This window comes from Calcarisporiella thermophila (genome assembly GCF_041956535.1).
Source record: "Calcarisporiella thermophila strain CBS 279.70 unplaced genomic scaffold VTP21scaffold_8, whole genome shotgun sequence".
NCBI lineage: Eukaryota > Fungi > Calcarisporiellomycota > Calcarisporiellomycetes > Calcarisporiellales > Calcarisporiellaceae > Calcarisporiella > Calcarisporiella thermophila.
This window is the reverse complement of record NW_027192198.1, coordinates 666,461-686,853: the sequence shown is the minus strand read 5'-3', so window position 1 is coordinate 686,853 and position 20,393 is coordinate 666,461. Positions and strand designations below refer to the sequence as shown.

Here is a 20,393-nt window from a genome sequence, read left to right as displayed (position 1 = left end):
CAAGGATCTATTTTAAATAAAATAGCATAAAAATTTACATTGTAAAGAGTTGACTAGTGTCCTTCGGTCTCCTCTTCTTCATCTTTTAATGCCTCCTCGAAGATATCTGCATATTCCTCCTCAACTTGATCTTCTTCATTGGCCACTGAGACGGCCACTGGATCCTCTTGTTGGTATGCCTGGAGGTCGGCGGTCAAATCTTCTTCCAGTTTTGGGGGTTGAGGAGCAGAGGGGACGTGAAGCTCCTTCACTTGACCAATTTCCGCTCCCTTCGCCTATTCATGAAAACAAGAGCAAAATAAGCGAAGGGGGGGGGGGGGGAAGATATTAAAAGTATCTATCTACCTCAGCGGCAGGCTTAAAGGTTTTGAGCTGCTTGATGTACAAGTCCTGGACCAAATCTGGGTTATCCATTAGAAAGTGTTAACGACAATGCAATGAAAAATAAAGAGAACATTGCTAGCATGCCTTGTTTTGTCACAGAACTAGCAGTGAATGCCCGCACAGCCATCTTCGGAGTAGGCCTGACAGCGTATCTGAGTGTCTGCATTCAAGACATTATAATTAGTGCTCTCACGAATTCATCGCCATCAATCCATAAATATATTAGAGCAATAACTCACGGATGAAAGTCGTACGGCACGCAGCGCTATGGAGTACATATCTGCTGAGATCCTAGAAAGTTTACTATTGTCAGTGATCACGAGATTTCCGTTGTTTGAAATTTAGAACAGGGGAAGTTAATGAGGCGCAGCAAGTCGTGTTTTATGGGTATTATCATTTATTATTATACCAGTGTAGAATCTCCACGCATTGAATACTGTAAAATGGAAGGAAAAAAAAAGGCACCCAACAATAATAGAAAAAAAATAAGGCCAAACTAATAGCACATTTATCAAGAACAGATAGAACAAAGGTATTTCAGTTCAGCAGAAACGCTTGCAAAACCACTTATTCGTCATCCTCGTCTTCCTCGTCTTCCTCATCTACCTCTTCATCGGCCTTATCATCTGCAGCATCATGCTTGTTGGCCTGTATTGCAATTGTAGGAGTGGAGGGAGGGGGGGGGAAGTTACAGTAAGTAGTTATTTTCAATGTGTACTTTATATCGGTTGACTACCTCGTATTCGGATTTCTGCTTCTCGTAACGCTCTTTGTCTTTCTCGGCCATTTTCACGTATTTTTTCTTTTCATCTTCCTCCAAGTTTTTCCACTTTTCACCGAGAATTTTTCCAATTTGACCTAGAAAATCACAAAATTTTGTCGAATGGTTAGCCAAATGGTATGGTGTATTCTCCGTGCTCAATAAATAGTGTCTGAGATAAAAAAGGCCACAGGGGAAAAATAGGCATTACCAAATGAGACAGTGGGATTTTCCTGCTGAACAACCTTGCGCTGCTGTTGCACAAACATCATATATGCGGTGAGATTGCGTTTGGGAGCATTAGGGTCCTTCTTGGCACGCTTTCGGACGCCCCCTTCCGCTTTCGACTTGCGCGTTGATTTGGTGGTGCTTTTGGCCTTGGGCATATTCTGTCGGAATAAAGGCTAATAAGATGGAAAATAGTAAGAAAAATCAAGGATGATGAGAATGATTCTTAATGATTCTCAAGATGCCTAATTGGCACGAGAACGCCGATCAATTTTAGTATCAACAATGGTGAGCTTACCTTAAGATGAAAAAAGTATGAAAGAGAGAGAAAGGGGAGGGGGCGATAAGATACTCAGTCTATCCCCTAAAATTTGGCCGTGTCGCGTATTGTTGTTAAAAAATTTTCAAGCTTCTGAAATTTTTCTGTTAACTTTTCGCTCGTATTTCATGGCTTTGTAATCTTGACTGTTGTTCTCCACTTGACCATCCAAACCGATTTTGTAATTGGAGCTGGAATTGCTAATGACGAGAAGATAATGAGGAAGGCATTATTCCTCCTCTGAATCCTTGATACTGTTCTGTTTCGGTGCCCAATTCTCTCTTACATTGGAAACAGAGAATTCTTTACTCCACATCTCTTTATTCTCCTTCTTGTATTTATCATTATTACCTCTATTTATAATTAATAGACTCTTCATTTCTCAGGTTTACTTGACATTCTATAACTATTTGTTCCTATTTTCTTTGTTGTATAGAATACTATTCTTGCTATTATTCCTATTGCTATATCCTATAATTTTGCAACATGTCGCAGACGACTACTTCCTCAGCTACCATTGCTCAGCCTGAAACGCAGATTATCAAGCCCCAGACTAGCCGCGCAAAACAGTCGGCCATTGGCTTTATGATTGGCGCAGTTGCTGCATGCTGTGCTGTGACACTCACCAATCCCATGGAGGTAGTCATAATTCAGCATACAATCGATAGCATGATTGAATAATAGTATGTGCTTTTTGTACAGGTTGTAAAAACCCGCCTCCAGCTTCAAGGTGAACTGGCGCGTACCGCCTCTGGCACTAAGAATGTACCAAAGCCATATACAAATCTCTTCCAGGCTGCCATTCTCATTTTTAAGAATGAGGGCATTAGAGGGATTCAGAAAGGGTTAGGACCAGCTTGTAAGTTTCATAGCTTTGTTGGGATGCAGAACTATGCGCGCATATGTTAATTTTTGTTTTTTCACCAACTTTCTGGTTAGATGGCTATCAGATAATGATGAACGGCGCCCGATTAGGTTTCTACGAGCCCATCAAGCATACCTATAACGATCTGTTAGGTAACGATCCTACTAAGCATCATACGCTTGTCAACATGCTCTCCGGCGCCTCTTCCGGCCTTATCGGGGCTGCATTTGGGTCTCCTCTCTTCCTGGTCAAAACACGAATGCAATCGTACTCACAACACGCTGGAGTGGGTCATCAGCACTATTATCGAAATTCCGTGGCAGCTTTGCGTGAAATCTGGAAGACAGATGGGATACGTGGGTGGTTCCGGGGAGTGGATGCAGCTATGTTGCGAACGGCAGTGGGTTCGGCTGTGCAGCTTCCGACCTACGGTAATTGGCATCCCTTCACATCACTGCCTTCTCTCGTCTCTCCCTCCCTTTTAGATCTAAACAAATATGAAAAATTACTATTTTTAGGTTACGTCAAATCTAAAATCCTTCAGTCCAACCTTTGTGCAGACAACATCTACGCACACGTCTCATCCTCCCTCATTAGTGGTATTTTCGTGTGTTGTGTGATGCAACCTTTCGATGTGGTCAGTACCCGAATGTACAATCAAAAGACGGATCCTATCACGGGTAAAGGAACTCTGTATCGTAATCCGTTGGATTGTATGGTAAAAACGCTGAGAGCAGAGGGATTCTTTGGTCTTTATAAAGGATTCACGGCCCAGTATGCTCGGATAGGGTAACTATTTTGTGTCACCTCTATTGCAATAAGACGGGGGGCTAAGCTTTGTATATTAACTTGGCATGTTTAACCATTAGGCCACATACCATTTTCACTTTCGTGTTCTTTGAGCAACTGACGAGCCTATATAAGAGATATTTACGGCAATACTTGGAGGGATGACGGGGCTATGTATTATACTGGTTTATCTATGATGCTATGTTTTTATTTTCTAAATATCTTGACCGTGTATGAATGGTGATGATCTAGAATAAATATGGGCAGCTCGGGATAGATAGTAGCAGATGAGAGAGTACCAGAAGAGGGATCCACCCCTCTGGGAGAGAATAAACTTTAAGAAGGAAGGCCATTGAAAAATTGTGCAACCCCTTGAAGGTTCTTGTGACACAGGAGACGTCATCCCAAATAATTGGCTCGATTTATTATACCAAGCTCGTTTCTCCAATTTTTTTTTAAATCCAGGTTCTAAGTCCATCCCTCATCCCCCTCTGGAAAACGCAAAAGTCTGACATGACGGAAGCCAGTGCTCAACAGCAAGTGAACCAGCAGCCATCGATAGAAGAGGTTGACCACAAGGTATTTGTGGGCAATCTCCCGTTCCGCACCAAAAACGAGGAGCTTAGTGAGCTCTTTTCTGAGGCTGGAAAAGTGTAAGTCCCCTCCATCATGGCTTTACCTATAGAAAATATGAGTTTCCCGCATCCCCGCCTCATCTCCCTTTTTGATTTTCAATTCAACCCCTCAGGACCGCTGCCTCTGTTATCACTCGCGGCCGCTTCTCCAAGGGCTATGGCTTCGTCGCATTCGCATCTTCTGAAGACGCTCAGAACGCTGTGGACAAACTGGATGGGCGCGAGATGGAAGGCCGTAATATCAGCGTCCAGATTGCACGCCCAAAACCCGCCAAGACTCAAGAGGAGGGCGCACCTTCTAAGCAGCGATCAAGGGGAGCTGAAGGAACTGCACCTGCCAGGCCCATGAGGGGGCGATTCCGCGGTAGCTGGAGAGGAAGAAGGCGCGGGGTTCCTAGAGCGCCGCGGGAGCAAACGGACAGCCAGGAGGAGCAAGGGGAAAACGGAGAGAAGGAGGAGGACAAATTACCCGCCGAGAAGAAGGAGGGCGTTCCCCGGCGCAAGTTCCGCCGTCCTCGTGCTCGGCGCGGCAAGCGCGGGCGTCCTCAGGGAAGGCCGCGCGAGCCAACAGCTGTTTCCGCTCAGCAAGAACCTTCGAAGACCACACTCTTTGTCGGCAACCTGCCCTTCTCATTCGACGATGCGGCTCTCAAAGGGATCTTCCAAGGCTATACGGTAAAGGAGGCCCACGTGGTCCTGCGCCGCAGCAGCGGACGGAGCAAGGGCTTTGGCTTTGTTCAGTTGGAGTCGGAGGAAGAGCAGCAGCGAGCCCTTGAGGCCCTGCAGGGTCATGAGGTAGAGGGACGAGGGCTGGTCATCAAGGTGGCGAGAATGGATTATTTTGAGGAGATGAATGGGGAGAAGGGCGGTGAGAAGGCAGAGGAGAGCGCTTAGATCATCGAAAACTGCATCGTTCATGGTTAGGCTTAAGTTTGATTCTTTTGGATAAGACGGGAAACACTATGAAGATTGGATGGGTGATATTTTTCTTTCCTTTATGTATTTTTTTCTCTTCTTAATGGTACTATCATGTCTCTCCCCCTCACTTTCTCTTTCTCAAAACTTATAAAACTTCTTATTATATCAAATTCCAACTCTACATTTTAACTTGAAAAAGCTCGCCAACCCCCCTAAATCCAACACCACCCACAAATCAACTTTGCGGCCACCGAGCGTCTGGTAGCACTCATAAACCAGCAATAAAAGGGCGTTCATTTTGCTAGATATAATTGGGCGTGTATACTTAAGGCAAGATTATATTTTTCCCTCGCGTTTTAGCCGCCGTCGCTCCTCGAACTAAAATAATTTTTTAAGGCATAGGCATTATTACTCCATCTACAGCATCCGCACAGATTGTGTCAATTACCCAACGCTTTTTACAATCGCGATACTGTTTAAAATATTCCTCGCATTTGGACCGATCATAATTATTGTCATCTAAACATTGCATGCTTGCCTTTGTCTCTGCCGTACAAGGATCTACGAAGAGCGTCGATTCTTTATTTTGGAATCGGGTGTGTTCTGTTACGCCGCCCCTGGACATTGCGAGAATCCGTTCGTTTAGCGTAGGAATTTAGCTTCGTAACCCTTCCAAACTCGACTTTAATAGTACTCTGAGAAATCGATATTGGTGCTCTAAAAAAATATCAGATGGATTTCAGCCTCATCTTCAGCCGCATTTCGGGTCTAATTTTTCTTTTTTACTTTTTGCCACTCAACTACACTTCCATCTTTTTATTTTTTACTCAAAATGCGCTCCTTTAATGCCCACACTTTCCGCGTCATCGAGCCCATTGTTAACGTTAAATATAAACCTACTCCATGGCTTGATGATCCCTCCTCTCTAGGCAGCACAAGTTTTTTCCTCTCCGATCCTTTACTCCCTCGAGATGCCCATCGGCATTTCCAAGGCATGGTCACACCCGATTCACCCTTTAATGGGGGCGGAGAACTCGAAATTTCAGTTTCGATGGATGAGCTGCGGGGAGAAAATTTCGAAGGCATGCTGTTGACATTCTCTGCTTTTTCTCAATGCAGTGTCGAAATGGAGATATTCGAGGTTGACTACCTGGTATATTTAAAGGGGAAACAGGTGTTAGGTCAGTAAAAGAGAATACCTGATTTTTTTCTTCATGTTGGTAAAATTTGCTTTTAGCCGGAGAGTGGAAAGAAGAGCCCGAGCAGAAGAGTTTTCTTTTCTTTAAAACCCAAGTGCCTTCTAAACACGATGAGCTCATTTCTCAGGGATATGTCTATTTTCGAGAAGGTCAAGGCATTGGATCTTCCAATCCTCACATTCTCTTTCTTGGTTCTATTTCTGAAACTTCTGGATATACCACCTTTAAATCATATCTTACCCACTCGCGGCTTACCATTATGAAGGATATCTCCGGGTTGATGATTAACGCACAGAAAAAACAAGATTTAATACAAGTACTGGTACTGGAGGGGAGCGAGCGCCCTGCAATTATGAGATACTTGCAAGAGTTTGGAGGAAGCCCGAGAACAGTTGGGGAACATGCGATAGGATGGACGAGTCGGAATTTGGGCGAAAAGGTAAACGAGAAGTCTATTGTCGAGACTTTAGAGGCCTTAAGCAGGCAGCGTTTTCCAATGGATTATTTCATGATCGATGTTGGGTAAGATTCTCAACCATATTCAGACGCCCTCTGCTCGTCGGTTGTTTACATATTGTAACTACCGGCCTTTCTCCTAGATACCAACATGCGTACGGAGATTGGATCTTGATAGACCCTAACCGATTCCCTAGCGGAATGGCCGAGCTCGTGCACAGGATTAAGGAGTTCGGATATAAGGCTGCTATCCGGATATCGCCTCTTGCAGTCTCTTCTGAATCGTATGTAGTTGCAATACACGCTTGTTTGACATCTGACTTTTGCTTAATACCAACACCCATTTATTTCTAGACGCCTCTTTCAGCTCCAACCTGACTGGGTTGTTCTAAACTCCTCAGGCTCCATGGTGCAAACTACATCCCAGCACTATCTCCTCGATTTTTATAACCCACAATTCCAGGACTATCTTCTCTCTGTTTTCGATACATTATTAACGCAGTGGAAATTTGACCTAGTGCACGTGGATCTCACAGATGCGTCTCCAATTGCAAGACTGGGGCGGTCCCGAGCACAAATACTTGACGAAGTGGTAGATTTTGTAAGGAACGCTGTAGGTGAACACCGGTTGCTTATGGGTAGTGGAGCTCCTCTTCTAACAGGAGTTGGAAAATTTCATTACTGGAGCATCGAAAATGGAGTCAAAAAAAGTGAGGGGAGTGCTAAAGAGGATACGTGCCGTTTTTCCATTGAATTGATGCGCAACTTGCTGCAGAAGTGGCAACTTTCTGGTGAAGCGTATGGAATCGAGCCCGGACTGATATCCATGACCGACAGCGGTCTTTCGCTGCACGAATACCATACACACCTCCTACTCTCCAACCTACTCGGCAGTTTAATCCTAACCGCGGATCCCATAAGCGAGTACACGCTTACTCAGCACCGAGCTCTTGCTTCCATTTTTCCCAAAGCACGAATATTGCTCTCCAATGTGTATGAGCTCTGGCGGGATTTTTGGGTAATCGAATACGCGATAGGGCAGAGACGATATACTACACATTCAAATCTGTCAGACACAGAGGTACAGTTTGATTTACCTGGGGCGGTATTCGAAGCTTTTGGCGATGGTTCGGAAACGGTAGAAGAAAGCATGCAACCTGTGCTGTATTTCCGGGCGGCTACAACGTTTGAGGGCAATGGACCAGAGGGAGACGAGCCAAGTCTAAGAAAGCGCTATGTTCTTCCTGGAAAACCATTGTTCTCGTCCCCCATCAGACCGTCACTTTTCTTCACCTGTATCGCTCGGACGCCTTTTTTGGATCAATTGGGCATGTTTTCCCGGGAACTGAGATCGCCGAACTAAGACTCGAGAAAGTCGAGGATAAAGCAATGAAAATTGAAGTAGAGTGGGCGCAGCGGAAGATTCGCTCCAGTCGTGCAGTAATATGCTGTGGATGGGAGGAGGAGGTAAAACCTGAGAAAGTTGCGGTTATTGGGGCAGAGTTTAGCAAGGAGGCAGAATGGTATGCGGTCGAGGGGGGCGGCTTCTGGGGCATCGAGGTGGTAGGCTGATATCAAACGAATGATAAAGTGGGTAAAAAAGGACTTAGTTTAGCGTATTGCTGGATCAGCGCCTGGTCAAGTGAAGTCTCAATGGGATAAGCTTGTTGATTGCAGCTTGCCATAAAAGAATCTAAACTTTTGTGCTCACACAAGCTTTTTCACCTGCGATACCGTATTTAATCTCGACATTTCGAAGAAAAATAAAAATATAGTTTCCATTTTCGATAATCAATATTAAACGTCACACTTCTGTGACTACAGTATTACCCGTTTATCGTCAACTCCTCCGTTTTCTTATACATCAAGGATAGAGACCTGCACCCATTCAACTACTCTCATTGGGCAGTGCCAGTTTAGACTCTCATGATCATCAATGGCTAATCAGATCACTAGCTCTAATGTAAGCCGCATTTCATTTTTGTGTGTATTGAGTCAAATCACACATCGGACCTTTGTTCTCTACACTTTTCGACAAACGCTAACTTCTTGATGATAGGAATAATAATAATAAACGAAAAGTAGAGGGTTCACCGGCGGAGAGCTCAGATAACGACTCGAAACGCACGCGATTAGATAGCCAAGAATTGTCGGATGAGGAGTTAGCACGTCGACTTGCGATCGAGCTCAATGGAGAAAATGCACTAGAACTCATCCAACAACATGAGCAGAAAATTGAAGAGCTCAAAAAGGATGAGGCATTAGCTAAACTGGTACAAGTGGGGGCCATAAAGCCTTCGCTGTCCTCGGCGGCTCTGCCAAGTTCGAAATCGGAATTAGGATCAGCATCCAGTTCTGCACTAAAATATCCGCAGTTGAAGCCAGCTGGGGTGAATGGGTCATTTAAGAATTCCAGCGAACACGCCATTTCGAAAAAATCAGAAATATCCATGCCCGGAAGCTTCCCAAAGGGCGCATCCATCAATGGCAATGATGGTCTGCATCGCGAGAGAGCACCTGGCTCAGTGAAGAAATCCCAAGGTGTACTGCAGCAATTCTGGAAAAACACCACCGGATTCAATAGTGAGAGCTCTAACTCTAAGCACTCTGACAACCAACCCTCACAAAAGCAAAAGCCCTTTGTCATACCTTCAAATCTCAAGAATTCCATATCGTACAGAGACTCAGCATCGACGAACCACTCCCCAACATCGTCTCATACATCACGTCTCGATAAAATGTCTTCAACGAGCCCTTTTTTTTCGTCCTCAAGGAAATACAACTCCAATCCTTCACCTTTCGCATCTTTTGCCGATTCAAATTCTGCGACTCTAGCAATACCAAAGGTTGAGCACCCAACCGTAGTGCTTGACGACGACAGTTCAGGGAAATTCAATTCCAACCCTTCGCCTTTCGCAACTTTTGCCGAATCGCATTCTGGGAACCTAGCAATACCAAAGGCCGAGAGCCCAACCGTAGTGCTTGACGGCGACAGTGATTCCACTACTACCTTTTCCATTATTGATCTTACCACTTCCGGCTCCGCATCGCCCAATGAGTCTGACGTGATTGATCTCACCTCCAACCCCTCCTCACACCCCCTCACCCAGGATACACTTAAACGGAATCCTTTTGCAATTCCAAGTATTTCCAATGCGATCGACGCTTCGCTTCCTATGTTCATGCATCACCGTGAGCACCCAATGCCTGGCCCATCGTCCTCGTCCTCTTCCCTGCACTATAGATCACAGGACTATTATGAACGCGAGTATTGGTCAGATTCGTCGGACGTAGAGGAGATAAAATACCGCTCTGGCGAGGATGTGTACGAGATCCCCGCCTTCCACTCGCCCCACTTCAAGACCGAGAGATGGGGTGGCGGATGGGGTGGCGGATACACACTTGGAACATCCGAATATCGAGCTGAGATGTATGCACCACCAATTCGATTGACACGACATGAAGTGGACGCTGAACTTAAAAAGCTGCTGGAGCAGGCCAATTTTGATGAGGAGCTAGACGCTGCTGTAAGTTTACTTTTTAGATTTTATTTCATTGCTCTCGGTTGGGGAGGGGTGACCCATATTTTTATGTTGACTTAGGATCGTACTGGAGTGCCAGATGGACTAATCCCGCCCTTACTGGAACATCAAAAGGTTGGCCTGGCATGGATGGTGAAAAAGGAGGAGACGAATAATCTCAAGGGTGGAATCCTTGCCGATGACATGGGTCTCGGCAAAACCATTCAGAGCATGGCATTGATACTTGCTCGCCCGCCTCCTGAAGATTCGCCGCATGTGACCCTAGTTGTGACAGCGGTGTCGCTGGTACGCCAGTGGGAGCTTGAGTTTTCGAGCAAGATCCAGCCCGGTAAGCTCCGTGTTGGGGTGCACTACGGCCCAAAACGCACCAAGAATCCCGCCGATTTACGTCGCTATGATGGTACGTGAAGTTTGAAAAAAAAATACTGAAACACATATCATCGAAAGACTGACGAGCCACATTTACTTCTCCAGTTGTCATCACCTCGTATTCGGTTGTACAGATGGAAACACCTATATACAAGCCGAATGAGAAGGGCGAGCGAGTCATGGTCCGTGGCCCTGGGACTCTCGCCAAAGTCAAGTTTTTCCGCATCATTTTAGACGAGGCTCAGCAGATAAAAAACCGAAATACACGGAGCGCAAAAGGGTGCTACGAACTGGAAGCGGAGCATCGCTGGTGCTTGTCGGCAACCCCGCTACAGAACAACCTAGAGGAGCTGTGAGTATTCTCTCCATTTTTTTCCAGCCTAAACCTACCCTGGCTCCTTTTGCCTAAACACAACCGCTTGGATGCTATTTTGGTAGATTTTCTCTATTCCATTTCCTGCGCATCAGACCCATGTGTGAGTGGGATAATTTCCGCACCCAGATCCTGCAGCCGATGAAAAGGTGAGAATTGAAGAAAAGGCTCTTCGTTATCGATGCAAGCAGACTGACAGTTGGGTCTTTTTGTTGATCCCTCTAGCCGACGAGAAAAGGTGGCCTTCACTCGTGTGCAAGCGGTCCTGAAGACGATGCTCCTGCGTCGGCGTAAATCAGACAAGATCAATGGCAAGCCTATTCTTGTTTTGCCGACAAAGGAGGTCACATTGCAGCAGGATGAGTTCACTCCGGAAGAGCGTGATTTTTACGACTCGTTGGAGAAGCAGTCGCGGCTTAACTTTGAGAAATACGTGAAAGCTGGAACAGTGATGCGCAACTATACAAATGTAAGTCTTTCGCACTGGCACCCAATTGAAATGGATGAAGATTTTTACGGAATAACTCGGCCCCCCTTTGCAGATCCTTCTTCTCCTCTTGCGTCTTCGCCAAGCCGTACTTCATCCTCATCTCGTTCCCGAGGATGAGTGCGTCGTGCCTGCGGGTCTCCTTGATGGCCACCATGCTTCGGGAATGGATGGCGAGGCCCTGGAGGAGCGTCGTCGGCAACTTGTGCAGAATATGGACAAAGAAGTGGTTCGGCGGCTAATATCCCAGCTCGAGGAGAGCCTTGAGTGCCCAATATGCATGGATGCGGCCCAAAACGGGCATTTTCTTCCGAAGTGCGGGCACATCTTTTGTCGAGAGTGTATCCTAGGTAAAGTGTTTGCGCCTAACCTGGTGTGGATGGACATCGCTGAACTGGACTGTGCTTGCTTTTTTATGTTTAGACTATTTCAACACCGCTTTTTCGAGTGGGGAACCGGAAAAGACATGCCCCTCATGCCGGTATACCTTTTCCTCAAGCTCTATATAATCCAATGGACTGGGCTAATACTTGCCTTTGATTCTAGCGGCCATCTTGATATTGACACCATTGCATCGATAGAACTCTTCAAATCCATCCACGTTGTGCCCCAGGCCGAGGCGGAGTCAGAATCCCTGTCCGAGTTGAATGAGCTTCATCTAAAGGCCAATGGGCTTGACGAGGCTGGCCCGAGCAAGCTGGATAATGCCGATGAGGACGATGTGAGTACAACAGATGACGATTTTGCGGGACCCTCAACGACTCGTGGCCCCTCAACGAACACCAAAGTGAAAAAAGAGGAGAAAGGAAAGGCGGTTGATAAAGGCAAGGGAAGGGCCAGGGGGAGAACAAAATCAAGAGCCATGGGACAAAATACTTTGGAGAAATTTGGGTTTTCGGGTGAAGTTAACGTGAGTTTATACACTTTTGTTTTATTTCCTCGTTGGTGTGCAATTTTGTTATATCTACTGGCATTGAATAGTCCTCTGAGCCAGAGTTCCCTTCGTCCACCAAGATTGACAAGCTACTCGAAACCTTGGACAAGTGGCGTAGTGAGGCCCCCGAAGACAAAACCATCGTTTTCTCGCAGTTTACTGGATTTGTATGTTTTAGAATGGTCCCTTATGACGCACTCTTCGCAGGTCGTCTAACCTCCCCCTTCTCTTTTATATAGCTCGACATTCTCGAAGAGCCTCTCCTTAGACATGGGTATAAATTTGCACGCTACGATGGCACCATGTCGGTGGATGAGCGGAGCGAGTCCGTGGCACGATTCTCTATCTCCAAGGATGTCAACGTGATGCTTGTGAGTATGAAATGCGGGTCGTTGGGCCTGAATCTGTGCTGTGCCAACCGGGTCATCATTATGGACCTGTGGTGGAATCCGGCCCTGGAGCACCAAGCGATTGACCGGGTGCACCGGATTGGCCAGCACAAAAACGTCACGGTGACGCGCTTGACCATTGCGAACACAGTTGAGGAGCGGATCTTGAAGCTCCAGGAGAAGAAGCAGATGATATTCGATGGGGCTCTTGGCGAGGGCAAAGGAAAGAAGATTACGCGGCTGTCCTTGAATGACTTGCTCTATCTCTTCCGGGGTGATGAGCGTTATTTGCAGGCAGGAAATGCAGAGGAGGTGGAGGGGGTGGAGGAAGAGGAGGAGGATTAGAGCAGAAGGAGGAGGGGGGGAGGGGGGGTAAGAGGAGCAATAATGATGTGCGCTAGAAATTATGGATCGATTGTGTTGATATTTGAAAACGCCTCTAGGAGGCCCTCTTCCACGGTTTGACCGTTCTCTACCATTTTCATTGGCAAAATATGTTTGTAATATTATTCTCCAATTCTCTAGTAGTGCTATAGTATTTTTATACCTTCTTGTTTCTTCTGCACCCGAAGAAAGAGTCATTAGAAGCGTAATTGGATACATAAAATAAATTTATTGCATCGTTGCAACCAAGAACACGATAAGAAAAAAAAAATTATATAGAGAAATTGAAGTGTATATCCATGAAATTTAAAAAGGTATAAGAACTACTTTGCTCTCGAGGGATGCTTGTTCCGACACCAAGTTTAGACGAGGCAAAATTAAAAAAAAAAAAAAGGTAAACAAAAAAAAACTCAATAAACATAAGCAACATAACAGTAAATAGATATCGAAAAAATTTAATACAGAGAATATAACTAGTATGATTTATGGGTCGAAATTATTATAGGAAAAAAAAAAACAAGACCAGGAATTACTTTTAGTTTAGGATATATTTTGGGGCAAAAGGAATGGGAGTTCTCTCTTTTTTTTATATGTATATAAAGCAGATGGGGTAAGATATTACTTAGGTAATAGGGTGGGGAGGGCAGGGGGAGAAGGGAAGGTAGGGCTGACTAGTGGATCCAGACATGTTTGGCGACGGCTGGTACTCCGTTGACGACCACGTACAGCCAGTGTTTACCCGGAGGGAAGAGATTCGGGTTGGGTGGGGACCGGGTGGTCAGGGTCATGGTGCGGTCCACGTTCTTCACTTGATAGCGCATCAACACATGCCGCTGACCCATGTGGGTCGAGTGAGTCACAAATCCGAGATGGGCGATGAACACTCGAATGTCATTGACCTCGTCGGCACTCTGGGGATTGAAGCCGAGGTCGAGGGTGAGGTCGAACTCTTGGTCGTACGTGATCTCCGTGGGGCATTCGGTGATGGTGGCGCGGGGCTTGTTGGAGAGGAGATAGTCGGGGGTGTAGGATTCAACACGGAACTCTGTCTCGCGGGAAATGCGGCTGTGGGGATTTGAGCCCGCCACCCAGACGCGGCCATCGGGCAGGAGCATGGCCACGCTGTGGTAGATCCTTGGTACGTCGCTCGGGGTCAAGAGCGAAAAGCGCTTGCCCTCCTCCTGGTCCGGCTCGTACAGGAGCGGGACGAGCTGGGGAAGTTTGGCGTTGCTGTACCCGGCAAAGCCTTCTGCGGCGCCATTGACGATCAGCACGTTACCCTGCGGCAGCAGAACCATGTCGGGCATTGTGCGGCGGTTGGGCATGTCCTCTATGCGCCACTCCGGGTCCTCGGCCAGCGGCCGGATGCGGACACAGGTGTTGTCGGCGGGCTTGAAACGGTCCATCTCCTCCGAGCCCCCACATACGAGGATCTCGGGCTCGTAGTCCTTCGCCGGGTCCAGGGGCAGCATCACCGAACTTCCCGTCAACGGGTATGTCCGAGGGACGCCGGGCACCTTTGGTAGCTGCTTTACGGTGCGATGGCGAATGTAGTCGTAGATGACCGCGTCGCGGTTCGACAGCACGAAGAGGTTTCCAGTCGGCAATACGTAGATCTGCGGGTACAGGTTGTTGGGGATGGTGGTGCGCAGGATGGGCATTTCATAGTTGAGGGCCTCTCCCTCCTTGCGGGGGAAAATTTCGTACGTCGGATTGTTGTACTGGGCTGCGACCGCGCCTTGGCCCTTGGTGGAGCCACCTGCCACCATGACACGGCCATCCGGCAGGGTCAGCATGGCCGGGTACCAGCGGTTACTGCTCATATGGATGCCACCCGGATTCTCGATGAACTCGCACGTGTTGTCGTCACCTAGAGAGAAAAGAACACCGGTCAGTAAACCCCATTTCCAATGGCGCCGTTCCAACAAGCCATCGGGCCAATACTCACAGGGATGGAACGCTCGAATGGACTGGAATCCCACATCGGCTGGGAAAGTAGGGTCGCGGAATCGGATATCCCCGCCCATTTCTAACAGGGTCCCATTGCCGAGAAAAGCGCCGGCACTGCAGAAGGTGTTCGTCAGGAGACGCAATGGACGCGCCGTATTGGTAGTGAGGTCGTATTCGCTGGCCCATGCATAGGTGCCGTCATCAAAAGTAAGCTCGGAGGGCTCGGCTGATTTGGGAACCAACAAACAAAAAAAAAATAGAGGTAAGCAAAAAAGAAAAAAAAAACAAGAAAATACAGGCGAGCAGTATATACCTTTGTCCACAATGACTATCTTGTTAGCCGTTGTCAAGACAGCATGCATAGCAGGGACACCTTGAATGAGTTAAAAAGGAATACGCACATTATGGTTACTCGACAAACTCAATCTCAAATTAAAAAATAAACAATCCAAGACCAGGACTCGGTACCTGAGCGGCCGATGACCTTCCATTTGCCGCCCTTCTGGGCCGCACAAAGGGTCCCAGCAACGGCCAGAACCAGGGAGAGAGCGAGCGATACTCTCATTTCGATCGAAATAAATCACCGATGAAGAGAAGTGCAGGAGAGGAAACCAAGCTTCCTCCCTGTTCTTTATATAGAGTGCACCACTTCCTCTTTTTTTAACCACAGCCACTTTGGAGATTTTTTTTATTTCGTTGGCCACCATTCGATATTTGGAAAACAGCCTGCTCACTAGTTGAACTTGACCAGTCACATGGAGCACCACGTATTTTTAGCTCTCGAACTCCTGCAGAGGCCGCTGAAACTTATCCCCACTCGGCCGGACAAAATCGTAAGATCTTGACGGTGACTGCGGGCAGAGGCCGCTCTGCTCGCTGAGCTCTGCCCGACTGCCCCCTGCTCCCTCCGCTTTCGCGGTGCGGGTGGGTTGGAGGGATCCGGACGCAGTCGCGCGTTAACAAACTATAAACCTAAAATTGATTCAAAGCACTGCTGCTTGGGCGGCCGGAGAGCTTGACCTGTTTGCTCTAAGGGTTTTCCCGTCGGAGGCTTTTAGCGCTCAGGTACCAGCGCTAGGAGAATAGATTGGCAGAGGGGGAGAGTCGGCCGGACCATTCTTGCAAATTGACACTAGGAGATAATTTTGGCATGTTTCAATCATGGCTTCATTATGGCTGGAGGGGAAGGCTTGAAGTGGCACCAAAGAATTCCCGTCGTGTTCCAGCGTACCACTCGGGAGGGAGAAATGAAATTAATTCCTTATTGCTCGGTTCGCCCTCTATTTAGAATGTCGCTGCAAAAATACCCTCGAATGGGAGGCCGCGGGCATTGCTACCCTCTCTCGGGGCTCCGAATCCCGCTGGAAACAACCACATGTGTCCTTGCTGTTTTCGCACTATTTGGCTTGATGTCATTCGGAATTCGGAATACGCTAGGGAAGCGTCATTTTTGCCAGGCATTGGATTCGGTTTGGGCGCACAATATTGCTTAGTTTTGGAGTCGAGGGGGTGTGTGTGGAGGACTTGGAAGGGACACCGGAGAACTAGATGGAAGCCTTGTTACCAACGAGAGAGAAGGAATCCGCGCGGAGAATGTGGGCCGCATAGAACTAGCAGCGTTCTGGTCGAACACGGCCTAACCTCCACAGGGCGTCGAACGAATAGCGGTCGCGTCCAGAGAGGCATTTGGCAAACCGTTCGCCCCGCAAGCAATGCTGGATTCTTTCAAAGCAAGGGCCCATAGCGTTTTTAGAGTTTCATCTCTGCCCAATTCCTTGACTGATTTAGGCCTGCGAGGGGGATTAATGGCAGAACCTTCATCACCCCACTTCGGCTTTAATAAAGATTTAAGGTTTCGAATTGGATTGACTCATGAGTATACTTTGATGATTCAGTGCGGTCTTCGGCCGTCGCTGCACTCGATGGCGACAAGGAAGCGGTGGTCAAATTTAGCTCAAGCACGCTATAGGAGGCGTTTCCTCTCTAATTAACGGTTTGGCAGTGGTTCGAAGATATCCGCCCTTTTTCGAGAGCACAGTCGAATGCGGATATTCCTGAAGTGCTCAGAAAGAATTTAACAAACTAGCCTATTAGATGACTGCAGGGCCTCAGCCTCGGCCATGCTTAATCGGGCAACGGATTCCTCCGCTCTTTGGTCTGGTCAGCTTTTAAATCGACAGAGCCATCGTAGTTTTTACTCCAATGGACTAACTCTTATTGAAGAGTTGGCTCTGTATATTCAGGAGGGATGTAATTGTGAATTGTATCAAGTATTTAGGAAAAAAAAAACTGTCTGCCGATGCGAATTGGACTAGTTTTCGTATCGGCAAAGACGTGGCTTTTATAAAAAGCGAAAAATATACGATGGCATCTGGTTCTCACTATATCCGCAACGAAAAAGATAAGCAAGAGCAAGCATCAATGAAGCAGAAAAAAAAGAATGATAATGATGTTCAAAATAGTATATATATTACACCAATTTCATTATAAAAAGGGGGAAGGGAAATATAAGCGACATGAAAAATAGTCTTTAGAGGAAAATTCCAAACATAAATTACAAAAAAAAAAAAATAGAAAAAAGATGAAAAAGAAAAAGGGTTCATACAAAATAAAAAGCAGCTTAAGGGAGCCAAGTGTGAAAATAGGGGGGGAGGTTCGATAAGGAAATACAGGTTCATGGCCTAACTAGCAAAAATAGAGAAAAAATATATATAAAGAAAAAAAATAGCTGAGAGTCCAGATAGAAAAAATCATTATTAAAAAAAAGGAAAACGAAGAGAGCAAATGTGATGTGCATCGTCTTATAGAGAGAAGAGGGGGAGGAAGGAAAGAGAGGGGAAGTGCGAGTGAATATCTTTCAAATAAAAAAAAAGAGACAAAATGTTCAGATAAAACGTAATACTAATGTATATCCGGGATGACCATAGAGAAGATGTGTATACTCGCCAGGTTAACTCTCACGCCCCCGCGCGGTCTGCTTTTGATCATACCACTCAAAGTCGTCCAAGATCGAGGTGCGATTACGATACTCGTAGAACATGCGAAGCATCTCACAGCCGGGCTCGGCAAAGATTTCCTGTGTATCACGGCTATTCGTTACAGGCTTGTTATCATTATTGCTAAGGGAAGATGCAAATAATAAAAAAAAATGGCGCGGTTAGCCTTGCCCTAGGTGGTCCCCCCCCCCCCGAAATTATTAGCAGGATGACTTACATGACGCGAATGTGACGCAGTTGCGCGTTGGGTATATCCTTCACAAATATCCACCGTACCTTGAACACCCCCTTCCACTTATCTTGGGCCCACACATTGCTGCTCGTCGAGTAGTCGACCGGGGTGATCATCTGGGCCATCCCGCAAAAGTGCCCACTAAAAATGAAGGAGGAATGGTCAGTCCTATATTCTTCGCGACCGCCTCGACATCACAGAGCACCCACCTCGTATTCACACTAAAAAACAAATAGATCGGCCCCTTGTTCTCGTTCTCCCGAAACGCCTTGTCGAGCCGCCGATTGCCGATCTCTGTGCTTGCCCAGATGTCATACTTCAGGCTCTTGTGGACATCGTCCTCGGTGTATGACTTGATAACGAAAAATCGGGCGTTCACCGGGTTGAGGTCAAAGTGGGGCGGATTTAAGCCCTTGTGCGCTAGGCTCGCAGGCATCTTGCTCGTGGTTTCCCCTCGGCCAAGTGACGAAGGAGCGGACTGCAGGTTGCGTTCGGGCGTCCGCGCGGTAGCCGGATTAGCGGTGCCGGCGGAAGGCTGTGGGGAGGTGGAGGCAGGCCAAAGACTTGCGGGCGCAGAAACAGGTTTCCCGTGGGGGCCAGGCATTAGCGGAGACACTCGATCAATATCCGCTGGGTCGAGCCAGGGTCCAAAATCCGGACCTCCACGCTCTTTAGCGCCACCATTGCTATTGGTATAGGTGCCGGCGTTCAGGCTGAGCTCATTCATTCTCTGGGCGAGTTCTAGCGGATCAGCTAGAATCTGTCTATCGCTCGATGGCAAGTGTGCCAGCGGAGCCGCATTCATCTCGCCATAGATGTAATTCATCTCCTGTGGGTTTCGGCGTATATAGCCTCCACGGACACCGCGACCATCTGCCATAGCGTTCGCCGGGGCACGGCTCCCGCCTGAACCTAGCCGCATTTTCATATCACCCTCGCCAAAACCCCCACTGCCAACCCCAACGGCACCGCCACGGGAAAATGCATCCCTATCACCTCTGTTTCCGCCGTTATTCATCGCGCCCCCCGAGTGAGTTTGCACGTATTCGGCTCCAAAATTGAACGGATTGAAGGGCGGTTGTACCGAGTCCACCTTTGGGAAGCGCTCGGAGAGCCGTCCTGGTCTCTCGGACACATCAGACAGCAAATCTCCAGCCTTATGGAATGCAATTCGTGCCGCTGAGAGCGAATCCTTATTGTTGGTGGTGGAGACTGAACCCATTGAAGAGGGACGGGCGGTGGTATTGATATTGTTTACGGAAGGAGTCGCGGGAAGGATGTTGTCCAGAGGCCCAAATATATCACTACGGAGAGATGGTTGTAAGCGGGAGGGGAATGCCGGGTGTGCATCAGAAAGTTCAGATGAATAGGTATAGGGGACTGGGTTATGGAGCGGTGAAATATGCTCCACCGACGGCGTTTTCTCCATGGGCCAAAGCATTGGGTTATTACCGAAACTCTTTTGAGGATGGACTGGATCGTTGGCGTCAATAGCATCCAGCCGAGCATTTGGACCGTCGTCATATCCGGGATGGTTGAAACCAGAGCCTAAAGCCGCTTTGGAAAGACAAGGTAACTCATCAAAAGCTATTGTGAATATGGCCACGTTTTAGTTCATTGGCTTCAAGATGGTTTGTTTTAAAAAATAAAACCTACGTTGGAATTTGGGAGAAGTGGTGAATGCAACGTTGCTCCGACCTGAGGATGAAGGCCGTGCTGCGGAGAATGCGCCCGATGGCCTCAGTGAGGAGGGGGACGAGGGTACGTTATTAGCATCATGCGTGGGGTTTTCTAGCGATCTTCCTCTGACTCTGTCATTTCCTAGCTCAACACCGGCACCATGTCCTACCGACATGGGCGCCTCCGAACCTCTGGGATATCCGCTTGCATCATTGGATTTCATTCGCCTTTCTGCACCATACAAATCCCAACTCTCTGTCGGAACGATAGCGTTGGAAAGGGTTCGCGGCCAGTTCGCCGACTCATGCTTGGGAAGAGGGAACCAGTCAGCAGGTGCTTCGCGTCCAGAGGATTCCTGCTGGCGAAGATCGGGGTATCTGTATTCAGTAGCCATGTTGTCAGGACGAAATGCAGAAAGTCGCAGATCAGTTGGGGCAGGATCTAGAAAGTTTTGGGGACCGGGCTTGTGAAGATCCGCCATTATTCACTTGGGAGAGGGAAATT

The 20,393-nt window shown here is 47.4% G+C and overlaps 10 protein-coding genes across 10 annotated transcripts; 4 read left to right on the top strand and 6 right to left on the bottom strand.

The window, feature by feature from the left end:
* Positions 1 to 53: 53 nt before the first annotated feature.
* Positions 54 to 662, bottom strand: VTP21DRAFT_11121 (uncharacterized protein; the record flags this gene model as incomplete). The annotated part of the gene is made up of 4 exons (XM_069390533.1): positions 54 to 275; positions 346 to 401; positions 469 to 544; positions 624 to 662. The coding sequence occupies 4 exons, from the start codon at positions 660 to 662 to the stop codon at positions 54 to 56; spliced, it is 393 nt and encodes a 130-aa protein (XP_069252671.1).
* Positions 663 to 951: 289 nt separating this feature from the next.
* On the bottom strand, positions 952 to 1,530 carry VTP21DRAFT_11120 (uncharacterized protein; the record flags this gene model as incomplete). The annotated part of the gene is made up of 3 exons (XM_069390532.1): positions 952 to 1,032; positions 1,121 to 1,242; positions 1,356 to 1,530. The coding sequence occupies 3 exons, from the start codon at positions 1,528 to 1,530 to the stop codon at positions 952 to 954; spliced, it is 378 nt and encodes a 125-aa protein (XP_069252670.1).
* Positions 1,531 to 2,177: 647 nt separating this feature from the next.
* VTP21DRAFT_11119 (uncharacterized protein) lies at positions 2,178 to 3,510 on the top strand (the record flags this gene model as incomplete). The annotated part of the gene is made up of 5 exons (XM_069390530.1): positions 2,178 to 2,330; positions 2,394 to 2,550; positions 2,631 to 2,987; positions 3,075 to 3,345; positions 3,426 to 3,510. The coding sequence occupies 5 exons, from the start codon at positions 2,178 to 2,180 to the stop codon at positions 3,508 to 3,510; spliced, it is 1,023 nt and encodes a 340-aa protein (XP_069252669.1).
* A 348-nt stretch (positions 3,511 to 3,858) lies between these two features.
* On the top strand, positions 3,859 to 4,874 carry VTP21DRAFT_11118 (uncharacterized protein; the record flags this gene model as incomplete). Its single annotated transcript, XM_069390529.1, has 2 exons — positions 3,859 to 3,998; positions 4,094 to 4,874. The coding sequence occupies 2 exons, from the start codon at positions 3,859 to 3,861 to the stop codon at positions 4,872 to 4,874; spliced, it is 921 nt and encodes a 306-aa protein (XP_069252668.1).
* A 360-nt stretch (positions 4,875 to 5,234) lies between these two features.
* Positions 5,235 to 5,523, bottom strand: VTP21DRAFT_11117 (uncharacterized protein; the record flags this gene model as incomplete). The annotated part of the gene is made up of 2 exons (XM_069390528.1): positions 5,235 to 5,276; positions 5,347 to 5,523. The coding sequence occupies 2 exons, from the start codon at positions 5,521 to 5,523 to the stop codon at positions 5,235 to 5,237; spliced, it is 219 nt and encodes a 72-aa protein (XP_069252667.1).
* A 207-nt stretch (positions 5,524 to 5,730) lies between these two features.
* On the top strand, positions 5,731 to 7,916 carry VTP21DRAFT_11116 (uncharacterized protein; the record flags this gene model as incomplete). The annotated part of the gene is made up of 4 exons (XM_069390527.1): positions 5,731 to 6,079; positions 6,136 to 6,619; positions 6,697 to 6,837; positions 6,908 to 7,916. 4 exons carry the CDS (start codon positions 5,731 to 5,733, stop codon positions 7,914 to 7,916), a joined length of 1,983 nt encoding a protein of 660 aa, XP_069252666.1.
* A 26-nt stretch (positions 7,917 to 7,942) lies between these two features.
* Positions 7,943 to 12,992, top strand: VTP21DRAFT_11115 (uncharacterized protein; the record flags this gene model as incomplete). Its single annotated transcript, XM_069390526.1, has 12 exons — positions 7,943 to 8,116; positions 8,428 to 8,516; positions 8,613 to 10,080; positions 10,156 to 10,495; positions 10,570 to 10,816; positions 10,903 to 10,986; positions 11,063 to 11,306; positions 11,380 to 11,674; positions 11,748 to 11,805; positions 11,871 to 12,234; positions 12,306 to 12,425; positions 12,498 to 12,992. The coding sequence occupies 12 exons, from the start codon at positions 7,943 to 7,945 to the stop codon at positions 12,990 to 12,992; spliced, it is 3,978 nt and encodes a 1,325-aa protein (XP_069252665.1).
* A 710-nt stretch (positions 12,993 to 13,702) lies between these two features.
* On the bottom strand, positions 13,703 to 15,546 carry VTP21DRAFT_11114 (uncharacterized protein; the record flags this gene model as incomplete). The annotated part of the gene is made up of 4 exons (XM_069390525.1): positions 13,703 to 14,901; positions 14,980 to 15,207; positions 15,295 to 15,354; positions 15,450 to 15,546. The coding sequence occupies 4 exons, from the start codon at positions 15,544 to 15,546 to the stop codon at positions 13,703 to 13,705; spliced, it is 1,584 nt and encodes a 527-aa protein (XP_069252664.1).
* Positions 15,547 to 16,265: 719 nt separating this feature from the next.
* Positions 16,266 to 17,103, bottom strand: VTP21DRAFT_11113 (uncharacterized protein; the record flags this gene model as incomplete). Its single annotated transcript, XM_069390524.1, has 4 exons — positions 16,266 to 16,537; positions 16,623 to 16,771; positions 16,864 to 16,964; positions 17,065 to 17,103. The coding sequence occupies 4 exons, from the start codon at positions 17,101 to 17,103 to the stop codon at positions 16,266 to 16,268; spliced, it is 561 nt and encodes a 186-aa protein (XP_069252663.1).
* An 828-nt stretch (positions 17,104 to 17,931) lies between these two features.
* Positions 17,932 to 20,370, bottom strand: VTP21DRAFT_11112 (uncharacterized protein; the record flags this gene model as incomplete). The annotated part of the gene is made up of 4 exons (XM_069390523.1): positions 17,932 to 18,100; positions 18,195 to 18,350; positions 18,419 to 19,796; positions 19,866 to 20,370. The coding sequence occupies 4 exons, from the start codon at positions 20,368 to 20,370 to the stop codon at positions 17,932 to 17,934; spliced, it is 2,208 nt and encodes a 735-aa protein (XP_069252662.1).
* Positions 20,371 to 20,393: the final 23 nt, after the last annotated feature.